The sequence below is a fragment of the Mesoplodon mirus genome (assembly GCF_964341445.2).
Source record: "Mesoplodon mirus genome assembly, chromosome: 7".
Taxonomy (NCBI): Eukaryota; Metazoa; Chordata; class Mammalia; order Artiodactyla; family Ziphiidae; genus Mesoplodon; species Mesoplodon mirus.
This window is the reverse complement of record NC_138983.1, coordinates 28004924-28018995: the sequence shown is the minus strand read 5'-3', so window position 1 is coordinate 28018995 and position 14072 is coordinate 28004924. Positions and strand designations below refer to the sequence as shown.

Genomic DNA, 14072 nt, shown 5'->3' with positions numbered 1-14072 from the left:
TTTAGATTATTTCTATTTATTCTCTAATAATAATTTGTTATTATAGATACAATTTTAATTATACTAATTCAACTAGAGACTTTTATTTGCATTTCCTAAAGTTGACGATATCAAGATATATGATAGATTCATTTTAAACTTACTGTGAAAATGTAATAAACTGTGATAAACAACATTTTTCAATTGGATAGAGGACAATATTTTTTAAATCTAGAACTAACAACCTAGTTTTTAACTTGTCAATATTAAGTGGAATGGGTCAGAACTATAATTTAAAAATATACAATTGTTATTTGTTTTATCTTAGAAAAATTCAAGTTGAATTTTTCTTATTCAAGTTGAATTTTTCTTATGAAATATTTCCTACTGAGATTACCAATTAATGTTTATAATATAATCTTTAATACTGCACATATATAAGCCCCAAATATTAAGGTAGTCTCTAACTTAAAGAATTGAATTCACTCAGGAAAATTTGATGCATTATACTTGTTCATCTATTGTAAAATACATAGTTAGCAAAGGAGATGCAATTACCATGATAAGAAAATATTAAAACCCTAAAGCTTGGATAGATTTCTTTGCCAAAATGTCAAAAGAGAATTACATGAAAGTTTAATTTTTAAATATTCATGCTATCTTATTTTTTGAAGTTGCTTATAGATTTTATTTACTGAAAGTAGTACATGGAAATGAGCAAATTCATGATCTTTCCTCAGAAAGATTAAATGCTTTTGCATTCCAGGAAACTACATGAAAATCATTTTTCCCTTTTGTCTAACACCAATTTTGTATTATTATTTCATTTATGGAATATGCTGTCAACTTCACAGCATGAGCTTTGGAGAGAAGAAGCCTTGCTTTAATAGTTCTTCTTTACAATATTGCCTACAGGATCTTATGATTAGCTCACTTAGGCTTGACATTTATAAACTACAGTTTTTCCTTGATAAGAGATAACATTGCTAGCATTTCTAAAATTCAGAAAGATAATTCTATTCCTAGAAAGTCAGAAAATAAAGATTTTATTATTTGTTCAAAGTTCAATAAAATTTTAATGTTTTTCCTATGTTAGCATAGTCCATAATTTCTAGATTCCAGTTGCATGTAAAAATTTCCTAATTTAGGAAATTTATGAGAAAGTATTCATAAGTAGTTTTCAGAAAATTATAATATGATTTATTCTTTCAAGCATATAACTATTTTTCAAGCTGCCTATATCAATACAATGATTTCCAGTTTTGACCAGTTTTTTTCATTATGTTGTTATCAGATAACCAAAGTTGGTTCACTACCAAATCAAAGTAAAATCTGCCTTAATTTTAAAATTAGTATTTATTGTAGTTTTACAGTACAATTTAAAAAGTAAGTTCCTTACTTCTTCTTGTGCCTTATGCTGTTCCTTTGCTGTCATTGAAAGAATGACTTTTTTGGTAATTTTCCCTTTCTGTTCATCCACAGCCAGGTTCAACTAGAAAAATAAATAAGTAAATGACATGAAAATAGGCACCTATTGACACCTAATAGCAATGTTTATTCAAACAACTAATTTAGCATAATCATGGAAGGTGATTTCAAATTAATTTGGCCCATACATATGTGAAAATGAATTCCATTTAGATTAAATAAGTCAAAATGTTTTTATATTTAAAACATTTAACACTATTTTTCACTTCCACTTTTATTGTTTTTAAGCTTACTAAAATATGATTTGGGAAGGGGTCCTTAATTGCAGACATTTGACACTGATGAGTACCTTTTAAAAGCATTTTGTCAAAATTAGCATAGCAAAATTTTTAAAAATTAGGCTGATATTCCTATTCAAATCTTTCATTGCCAGTAGGGAATAAATTGGCTGCTGTTATGTCAGGATAAGAATTCAAGGAAATAAACCAAAAGCAAATGTCAATTCACTCTCGAATGGTTCAAAATGATTTACAATATTTCACGACAAAGAGTAAGTTTTACCTTAAATACCTGAATGGTTACTTCCAATCTGCTCCATGAACAGAGCCAGATAGAGGTCTTCTACTACTGCTGTAAACCCATGTTATAAAAAGGTGAATGTGGTTCATTCTATATTTCTTTATAAACAATCCCCACCAAAACAAAATGCTATTTTTGAGAAAAGGAAAAAGCTAAACTTACACAGTAATATTCACTCAGCAGATTGGTATTAATAGGAAGAAAGAAAATAACAGCCAGATACAGAACCTTCTGAATTGGAATATTTAACAATTCTTAAGCAATAGATGTGCCATGTAGTATCTCCTTATTGAAGATTAAGAATGAATAATGACCATGTTTCTTTTCTTTTGTTAATGCTGTTGTTATTTTAAATAGGCTTTCTCAATTGTATGCCTGGCAAGTCATGTTTGAGTCAACATGAATCTTTAATCTATACCTGCCTGAAGACCCACTCCTATACTTGAGATAGAATGGGAGTGGGGGTCAACAATATAACCTCCTCAATCTACCTATTCTTGAATAGTATCAAACCTGTGAAGTCTTCATCTACTCATATGTGACACAGCTCAGTTTATCAGAGATTCTGTTTTGGTAGAGGAGAAAAGTCTAAGGAATCCTTAGGTGATCCTGATGATCAACTTAGATAAGGAGTTGACAAACATTTCTATAAGAACCAGATAGTAAATATTTAGGCTTGGGGGAAAGGGGGACAGACAAGTCTCTTCTGCAATTACTCAACTCTGTCCCTGTAGCACGAAATATAAAATACATAAACAAATGAGTGTGGCTATGTTCCAAGAGAACTTAAAAAACAAACAAGAGGCAGACTGAATTTGGACAGCAGGAAATGTTTGCAAATGTTTGCCTGTCCTAGACTGAGAACCACTGAAAACAAGTTAAAAAAAAAAAAAAACCAACATGTGATATACATGATGACTACAGTTATAATGTTATATGGTATATTTGAAAGTTTGTTAAGACAGCAGATCCTAAGAGTTCACAACAAAAAAAAACCATTTTTTTAAACCATAAGAAATGGTGGATGTGAACTAAGCTTACTGTGGTAATCATTTCACAATATATAAAAGTCAAGTCATTACGCTATTCACCTTAAACTTACACTGGGCCATATGCTAATTATATCTCAATAAAAACGGAAAAATCATCATGTGAAGCTACTTAGAATCAATCTCCCCAAGAAATATTTTTTCCTGTGCTAAAGTAATACAGAAAATGTAATATTACAAGAAGTCAAATATCAAACTCAACTTCCACACAAGGAAGCCTATGTGTAAACTGTGGCACAACGTACTTGTGTCAAGTCTCTATGATTATTTCTTTACCAGGGGCGTCTCATTTATCAGGGAGGATATGTGAAGGAGAGTGACTGGGGAATATTCACCAAGGTCATCTTTTCTTCATAAAGTTAATTTCCAAATGCAAAAACATTCAGAGCAGACCTTTTTTTAAGGGAAGCAAAACAAAACAAAAACAGAGCTATAAAACTCTTTGGTGCCACTGCAGTAGGTCCGATTCAATGTGGTCTCCCAAGACCATGACATGTAGAACTGCTTCCAAGTAACTCTTTAAAAGGTAGGAATTCTTTACCTATAAAACCACTACAGTTGGAAAAATCACCTCATTCTAACACTCAACTTCTAGCACTATCTTAATCTACGTAAGCTGAGGGAAAAACATATCAACATTACTGAAAAGCATCATATGCATAGTACCAAATAGAGAACCCAGTAAGATATTGAGAAATAAATTGTCAACAAAACATAAGGTTACATACATGGGGCCTTTTCTGAAAACAGCCCAGACATTCAAAAAGAGAGATATCTTAATACAATCATTTAGAGGAAATTATTGAAAGTAAAAAGTCAAATTAAGAGAATGCATATTCACTTTGAGGTATTAATAATATGCAGTGCAAACAGCATCTCTCCTTCAAATTCCAGACACAATAACAACAGTAAGATTCTTCTCTCCTGTCACTTTGGAGAACATCCTTTTTCTTCATTAAGACAAAACTAAATGCTTTTGATTTGCTCTTCTTACTTAAAATATATGAAATAATTTTTTGTCAATGGGCTTGAAATTTCTGAGGCTAATTTTCATGTATAAAGAGGTAGACACTTCAAATTAAAAATCAAAACAAACAGGAAGGATGAACATTTAGGGCATTATACTAAGTGAAAAAAGTCAGATGGAGAAAGATAAATAGCATATGATCTCACTTACATATGGAATCTTAAAAAAGAAAAAAAGCTCATAGTTACAGAGAACACAGGTGGTTGCCAGAGGTGGAATGGGGGTTGAAAGGTGGGCAAAATGGATGAAGGAAGTCAAAAGGTACAAACTTTCAGTTATAAAATAAGTAAGTCATGGGGATGTAACGTACAGCATAGTGACTATAGTTAATAATAGTGTATTGCATATATGAAACTTGCTAAGAGAGTAGATCTTAAAAGTTCTCATCACAAGGAAAAAAAATCTGTAACTATGTATAGTGAGGAATGTTAACTAGACATTGCAGTGATATTTCTCATACCTCAATAAAAAAACAGAAAGATGGCTAAAATTTGTATACAACTATGAAAAGCCAAATCTCTACCAAACAGGGGAGTGGAAAATCAAGTCGCATTTTTCTAACTACATCATGCCCTTTTTAAATGTGAGAAAACACCCCCAAATATTTGTGATATACATCAAAACTTACCAAGCTAATTAGGAAGGTTTAATTCACCATTTTCGCCAGAGCTTTCTGCTAAGATTTTTAAAATATGTAAGTAACAAACACTGGCTATCCTAAATTAGGTTAAAGTTGGCTCATTCAATATTAATGGTAACCAGAAAAAACAGACAAGAGACTACTCAAAGACAGTAGCAGATATGGAAGAAACAAGGAACACAATGGCTCTGTCAAAGAAAAGTGAACAAAATGATTCAAGACAATGGTCTGGTTAGAGAAACAAGATTAAAAGGGAGTAAATTCACCTCAAACAATTTGTTTAGGAATTAAGAAAAGAAATCCACAAAAGTATACCTGAAACAACAGATTCCAATGAAATGATTTCTAGTGGTTGTTACCTTTTAGACTATATTTTACATAAAACTATTAATGCTAACGTAGCAGACATTATACTTTCTCTAAAGCCCTAAAGGGTCATAGATTAGTAATGTATATATAGTTTTATACAAAACATATGGCCAATTGTGACTATAATAGAAAGTACTCTTAATTTTGAGGAATTCTTCAAACATTTGTTGGCTCAGGAAAGCTCTACTATGGACATCCTAGAGAGGAAAACACACTCAAAACCTCCTGCTGGAGAAATACAGACAGAACAGCAATAAACTCATTTTATGGTATCATTAACATTATATGGCTTTTCTGTCCATTTTTTTAACTCCCCCCCAAAATATTTTAAGGCATATTTATGAAAATCATAAAGACTAATTGTGTAAAAATTTTAACATGATATTAAGATAAAATAAAATCTATTTTATAGGAGAAAATAACTCTAAAGTAAACGCTAGAGTCTAGTTATTAATATTTTTAGAAAAGCTACAGTAATCAAACACTGGTATGTTCTATCTAATTCATATTGACATTCCAGATAGGTACCAGACAAAGAGGGAAGAGTCTATTAGTCTAACCAAACTGTCAGTTCTCTGAACTGTAGTTCTGCATGCAGTTTTCTCTGTATGCTCCAGAAGAGCAGCTAAAGATTTAAATGTGAAGCATATGATATGTGTTGTGTATAATGTTCTTAATAAAGCAACATAACCCAAGAAGAAAACGGAATCTATCTTTCTATCAAAAATCTTTTTGACCAGTAAATATTGATCTATTAATAAATTACTTGATCCATATTTTACATGCAGATCAATACAGGCAATACAGTTTAGCATAAACAACAGGACAATCAGCCTTCATATATATTGACAAGTTTCCCAATGGTCTGTTAATATACAAAAGACTGGGACAAATTACTTATTTATATATACAAAACATGGTTATAAAGACCAGCTGCAGGTATTTTTTTGGAAAGTGCATTTTAATAAGGTCCTATTCAGTTAGGGAACAAATGGGGAAGAAGTAGTTTGCACTACAGAGTTTAGCGCGAGAGCTTTCTCTTTTTCTAACCACGAAATCAATCATTTGTCCAGACTGTGGGAGTCAGAGTTAGTTACTGAAAAGAGCTCCGTACATAAACAAGTCAATAACTCATTGTGTGTTATTGTCGAGCTGAAGAAGTCGGCTTTCAAAAAGCTGCCCCTGCTTCTCTCAGAATGAATGTCACTGTATTCAGAGACTGGGAGAGAGTCCTTTGTTTCCAGCCATTGCTGGCTGCCATTTATGTATGGGAACAGGAGGTGGCTGCTAGGAGTGCGGGGGAAGCCACTACTTGGTATCACGGATGCCCAGAAAAAAACTCTGAATTTTGTCAACCTAAATAATTTGTGCGTGGAAATGCATTAATGGAATTGTTAAAGAGTGGCCACACACACAAAAATTGGTAAAGGAATTAAACGATAATGAGTATGTATCATTTTAAATTGGATCAGGCTGCTATTTTTGGTTCCCTACCTGTCAACAAAGATGAAACCAAACTATAGGCAATGGTTTGAAAAGTTCAAATGTACAAAATCAAATTGATAAACAGGTCAACATGTCAAATCAATGCTATCTGTTCCTGCCATAAATATTAAAGGTGGGAGAGGGAAGATGGCGGAAGAGTAAGACGCGGAGATCACCTTCCTCACCACAGATACATCAGAAATACATCTACACATGGAACAACTCCTACAGAACACCTACTGAACGCTGGCAGAAGACCTCAGACCTCACAAAAGGCAAGAAACTCCCCACGTACCTGGGTAGGGCAAAAGAAAAAAGAATAAACAGAGACAAAAGAATAGGGACGGGACCTGCACCAGTGGGTGGGAGCACTGAAGGAGGAAAGGTTTCCACACACTAGGAAGCCCCTTCGCGGGCGGAGACTGCGGGTGGCGGAGGGGGAAGCTTCGGAGCCGCGGAGAAGAGCACAGCAACAGAGGAGCGGAGGGCAAAGCGGAGAGATTCCTGCACAGAGGATCGTGCCGACCAGCACTCACCAACCCTAGAGGCTTGTCTGCTCACCCGCCGGGATGGGCGGGGCTGGGAGCGGAGGCTCCGGCTTCCAGTCGGAGTGCAGGGAGAGGACTCGCGGCGTGAACACAGCCTGAAGGGGTTAGTGCACCGGCTAGCCGGGAGGGAGTCCGGGAAAAAGTCTGGAGCTGCCGAAGAGGCAAGAGACTTTTTCTTACCTCTTTGTTTCCTGGTGCGCGAGGAGAGGGGATTAAGAGCGCTGCCTAAAGGAGCCCCAGAGTCGGGCGCGAGCCGCGGCTGAAAGCGCGGACCCCAGAGACGAGCATGAGGCGCTAAGGCTGCTGCTGCCACCGCCAAGAAGCCTCTGTGCGAGCACAAGTCACTCTCCACACCTCCCTTCCGGGGACCCTGTGCAGCCCGCCACTGCCAGGGTCGCGGGATCCAGGAACAACTTCCCCGGGAGAGCGCCCAGTGCGCCTCAGACCGGTGCAACGTCACGCCGGCCTCTGCCGCGCAGGCTCACCCTGCACTCCGTACCCCTCCCTCCCACTGGCCTGAGTGAGCCAGAGTCCCCGAAGCAGCTGCTCCTTTAACCCCGTCCTGTGTGAGCGAAGAAGAGATCCCCTCCGGTGACGTTCACGCAGAGGCAGAGCCAAATCCAAAGCTGAACCCCGGGAGCTGTGCGAACAAAGAAGAGAAAGGGAAATCTCTCCCAGCAGCCTCAGGAGCAGCGGATTAAATCTCCACAATCAACTTGATGTACTGTGCATCTGTGGAATACCTGAATACACATCGAATCATCCCAAATTGAGGAGGTGGACTTTGAGAGCAAGATTTACTATTTTTTCCCCTTTTCCTCTTTTTGTGAGTGTGTATGTGTATGCTTCTGTGTGAGATTTAGTCTGTATAGCTTTGCTTTCACCATTTGTCCTAGGGTTCTATCTGTCCGTTTTTGGTTTTTTGGAGTTTTTTTTTTTTTTTACTTTAAAAAATTATTTTTAATAATTTTTTTTATTTTAATAACTTTATTTTATTTTACCTTACTTTATTTTACTTTATCTTCTTTCTTTCTTTCTTTCTTTCTTTCTTTCTTTCTTTCTTTCTTTCTACTTTTTCTCCCTTTTATTCTGAGCTGTGTGGATGAAAGGATCTTGGTGCTGCAGCCAGGAGTCAGTGCTGTGCCTCTGAGGTGGGAGAGCCAATTTCAGGACACTGGTCCACAAGGGACCTCCCAGCTCCACGTAATATCAAACGGCAAAAATCTCCCAGAGATCTCCATCTCAACACCAACACCCAGCTTCACTCAATGACCAGCAAGCTACAGTGCTGGACACCCTATGCCAAACAACTAGCAAGACAGGAACACAAACACACCCATTAGCAGAGAGCTGCCTAAAATCCTAATAAGTCCACAGACACCCCAAAACACACCAGACGTGGACCTGCCCACCAGAAAGACAAGATCCAGCCTCATCCACCAGAACACAGGCACTAGTCCCCTCCACCAGGAAGCCTACACAATCCACTAAACAAACATTAGCCATTGGGGACAGACACCAAAAACAATGGGAACTATGAACCTGAAGCCTGCAAAAAGGAGACCCCAAACACAGTAACAGAAGCAAAACGAGAAGACAGAAAAACACACAGCAGATGAAGGAGCAAGATAAAAACCCGCCAGACCAAACAAACGAAGAGGAAATAGGCAGTCTACCTGAAAAAGAATTCAGAATAATGATAGTGAAGATGATCCAAAATCTTGGAAATAGAATAGAGAAAATGCAAGAAACATTTAACAAGGACCTAGAAGAACCAAAGATGAAACAAGCAACAATGAACAACACAATAAATGAAATCAAAAATACTCTAGAAGGGATCAATAGCAGAATAACTGAGGAAAAAGAATGGAAAAGTGACCAGAAGATAACTACTGCAGAGCAGAATAAAGAAAATAGAATGAAAAGAACTGAGGACAGTTTCAGAGACCTCTGGGACAACATTAAAGGCACCAACATTCGAATTATAGGGGTTCCAGAAGAAGAAGAGGAAAAGAAAGGGACTGAGAAAATATTTGAAGAGATTATAGTTGAAAACTTCCCTCATAAGTGAAAGGAAATAGTTAATCAAGTCCAGGAAGCAGAGAGTCCCATAAAGGATAAATCCAAGGAGAAACATGCCAAGACACATATTAATCAAACTGTCAAAAATTAAATACAAAGAAAACATTTTAAAAGCAGCAAGGGAAAAACAACAAATAACACACAAGGGAATCCCCATAAGGTTAACAGCTGATCTTTCTGCAGAAACTCTGCAAGCCAGAAGGGACTGGCAGCACATATTTTAAGTGATGAAGGAGAAAAACCTACAACCAAGATTACTCTACCCAGCAAGGATCTCATTCAGATTTGATGGAGAAATTAAAACTTTTACAGACAAGCAAAAGCTGAGAGAGTTCAGCATCACCAAACCAGCTTTACAACAAATGCTAAAGGATCTTCTCTAGGCAAGAAACACAAGAGAAGGAAAAGACCTATAAAAACAAACCCAAAACAATTAAGAAAATGGGAATAGGAACATACATATCGATAATTACCTTAAATGTAAATGGATTAAATGCTCCCACCAAAAGACACAGACTGGCTGAATGGATACAAAAACAAGACCCATATATATGCTGTCTACAAGAGATGCACTTCAGACCTAGAGACACATACAGACTGAAAGTGAGGGGATGGAAAAAGATATTCCATGCAAATGGAAACCAAAACAAAGCTGGAGTAGCAATTCTCATATCAGACAAAATACACTTTAAAATAAAAACTATTAGACGAGACAAAAAAGGACACTACATAATGATCAAGGGAACGATCCAAGAAGAAGATATAACAACTGTAAATATTTATGCACCTAACATAGGAGCACCTCAATACATAAGGCAAATACTAACAGCCATAAAAGGGGAAATCGACAGTAACACATTCATAGTAGGGGATTTTAACACCCCACTTTCACCAATGGACAGACCATCCAAAATGAAAATAAATAAGGAAACACAAGCTTTAAATGATACATTAAACAAGATGGACTTAATTGATATTTATAGGACATTCCATCCAAAAAGAAGAGAATACACAGTTTTCTTAAGTGCTCATGGAACATTCTCCAGGATAGATCATATCTTGGGTCACAAATCAAGCCTTGGTAAACTTAAGAAAATTGAAATTATATCAAGTATCTTTTCCGACCACAATGCTATGAGACTAGATATCAATTACAGGAAAAGATCTGTAAAAAATACAAACACATGGAGGCTAAACAATACACTACTTAATAATGAAGTGATCACTGAAGAAATCAAAAAATACCTAGAAACAAATGACAATGGAGACACGACGACCAAAAACCTATGGGATGCAGCAAAAGCAGTTCTAAGAGGGAAGTTTATAGCAATACAATCCTACCTTAAGAAACAGGATACATCTCGAATAAACAACCTAAACTTGCAACTAAAGCAATTAGAGAAAGAAGAACAAAAAAACCCCAAAGTTAGCAGAAGGAAAGAAATCATAAAGATCAGAAATAAATGAAAAGAAATGAAGGAAACGATAGCAAAGATCAATAAAACTAAAAGCTGGTTCTTTGAGAAGATAAACAAAATTGATAAACCATTAGCCAGACTCATCAAGAAAAAAAGGGAGAAGATTCAAATCAATAGAATTAGAAATGAAAAAGAAGTAACAACAGACACTGCAGAAATACAAAAGATCATGAGAGATTACTACAAGCAACTCTATGCCAATAAAATGGACAAGCTGGGAGAAATGGACAAATTCTTAGAAATGCACAACCTGCTACGACTGAATCAGGAAGAAATAGAAAATATGAACAGACCAATCACAAGCACTAAAATTGAAACTGATTTAAAATCTTCCAACAAACAAAAGCCCAGGACCAGATGGCTTCACAGGCGAATTCTATTAAACATTTAGAAAAGAACTAACACCTATCCTTCTCAAACTTTTCCAAAATATAGCAGAGGGAGGAACACTCCCACACTCATTCTACAAGGCCACCATCACCCTGATACCAAAACGAGACAAGGATGTCACAAAGAAAGAAAACTACAGGCCAATATCACTGATGAACATAGATGCAAATATCCTCAACAAAATACTAGCAAACAGAATCCAACAGCACATTAAAAGGATCATACACCATGATCAACTGGGGTTTATTCCAGTAATGCAAGGATTCGTCAGTATAGGCAATCAATCAATGTGATACACCATATTAACATATTGAAGGAGAAAAACCATATGGTCATCTCAATAGATGCAGAGAAAGCTTTCGACAAAATTCAACACCCATTTATGATAAAAACTCACCAGAAAGTAGGCATAGAGGGAACTTTCCTCAACATAATAAAGGCCATATATGACAAACCCACAGCCAACATCGTCCTCAATGGCGAAAAACCGAAACCATTTCCACTAAGATCAGGAACAAGACAAGGTTGCCCACTCTCAACACTATTATTCAACCTAGTTTTGGAAGTTTTAGCCACAGCAATCAGAGAAGAAAAGGAAATAAAAGGAATCCAAATCGGAAAAGAAGAAGTAAAGCTGTCACTATTTGCAGATGACATGATACTATGCACAGAGAATCCTAAAGATGCTACCAGAAAACTACTAGAGTTAATCAATGAATCTGGTAGAGTAGCAGGATACAAAATTAATGCACAGAAATCTCTGGCATTCCTGTACACTAACGATGAAAAATCTGAAAGTGAAATCAAGAAAACACTCCCATTTACCACTGCAACAAAAAGAATAAAATATCTAGGAATAAACCTACCTAAGGAGACAAAAACCTGTATGCAGAAAATTATAAGACACTGATGAAAGAAATAAATGATGATACAAATAGCTGGAGAGATATACCATGTTCTTCGATTGGAAGAATCAACATTGTGAAAATGACCCTACTACCCAAAGCAATCTGCAGATTCAATGCAATCCCTATCAAACTACCACTGGCAGGGCTTCCCTGGTGGTGCAGTGGTTGGGAGTCCGCCTGCCGATGGAGGGGACACGCGTTCGTGCCCTGATCCAGGAGGATCCCACATGCCGTGGAGCGGCTGGGCCCATGAGCCATGGCCGCTTGGCCTGCGCGTCCGGAGCCTGTGCTCCGCAACGGGAGAGGCCACAATGGTGAGAGGCCCGCGTACCACAAAAAGAAAAAAAAAAAAAAACTACCACTGGCATTTTTCACAGAACTAGAACAAAAAATTTCACAATTTGTATGGAAACACAAAAGACCCCGAATAGCCAAAGCAATCTTGAGAACGAAAAATGGAGCTGGAGGAATCAGGCTACCTGACTTCAGACTATACTACAAAGCTACAGTAATCAAGACAGTATGGCACTGGCACAAAAACAGAAATATAGATCAATGGAACAGGATAGAAAGCCCAGAGATAAACCCACGCACATATGGTCACCTTATCTTTGATAAAGGAGGCAGGAATGTACAGTGGAGATAGGACAGTCTCTTCAATAAGTGGTGCTGGGAAAACTGGACAGGGACATGTAAAAGTATGAGATTAGGTCACTCCATAACACCATACACAAAAATAAGCTCAAAATGGATTAATGACCTAAATGTAAGGCCAGAAACTATCAAACTCTTAGAGGAAAACATAGGCAGAACACTCTACGACATAAATCACAGCAAGATCCTTTTTGACCCACCTCCTAGAGAAATGGAAATAAAAACAAAAATAAACAAATGGGACCTAATGAAACTTCAAAGCTTTTGTACAGCAAAGGAAACCATAAACAAAATGAAAAGACAACCCTCAGAATGGGAGAAAATATTTGCAAATGAAGTAACTGACAAAGGATTAATCTCCAAAATTTATAAGCAGCTCATGCAGCTCAATAACAAAAAAACAAACAACCCAATCCAAAAATGGGCAGAAGACCTAAATAGACATTTCTCCAAAGAAGATATACAGACTGCCAACAAACACATGAAAGAATGCTCAACATCATTAATCATTAGAGAAATGCAAATCAAAACTACAATGAGATATTATCTCACACCAGTCAGAATGGCCATCATCAAAATATCTAGAAACAATAAATGCTGGAGAGGGTGTGGAGAAAAGGGAACACTCTTGCACTGCTGCTGGGAATGTGAATTGGTGCAGCCACTACGGAGAACAGTATGGAGGTTCCTTAAAAAACTACAAATAGAACTATCATATGACCCAGCAATCCCACTACTGGGCAAATACCCTGAGAAAACCATAATTCAAAAAGAGTCATGTCCCAAAATGTTCATTGCAGCTCTATTTACAATAGCCAGAAGATGGAAATAACCTAAGTGTCCATCATCGGATGAATGGATAAAGAAGATGTGGTACATATATACAATGGAATATTACTCAGCCATAAAAAGAAACGAAATTGAGCTATTTGTAATGAGGTGGATGGACCTGGAGTCTGTCATACAGAGTGAAGTAAGTCAGAAAGAGAAAGACAAATACCTTATGCTAACACATATATATGGAATTTAAGAAAAAAAAATGTCAAGAAGTACCTAGGGGTAAGACAGGAATAAAGACACAGACCTACTAGAGAATGGACTTGAGGATATGGGGAGGGGGAAGGCTAAGCTGTGACAAAGTGAGAGAGTGGCATGGACATATATACACTACCAAACATAAAATAGATAGCTAGTGGGAAGCAGATGCATAGCACAGGGAAATCAGCTCAGTGCTTTTTGACCACCTAGAGGGGTGGGATAGGGAGGGTGGGAGGGAGGGAGACACAAGTGGGAAGAGATAAGGGAACATATGTATATGTATAACTGATTCACTTTGTTATAAAGCAGAAACTAACACACCATTGTAAAGCAATTATACTCCAATAAAGATGTAAAAAAAAGACATATCAACCAAAAAAAATATTAAAGGTGATTCATGGAACTCTGACATGGGGTT

General features: G+C 36.8%; 1 protein-coding gene across 1 annotated transcript in view; it reads right to left on the bottom strand.

Moving 5' to 3' along the window:
* The window catches only part of DCDC1 (doublecortin domain containing 1), a gene marked incomplete at its 3' end in the record, with an annotated part of 460818 nt that overhangs the window by 239747 nt on the left and 206999 nt on the right, over positions 1–14072 (bottom strand). The window contains 1 exon segment of the mRNA XM_082627300.1: positions 1379–1471. Coding sequence (XP_082483426.1) covers positions 1379–1471 — 93 coding nt within the window.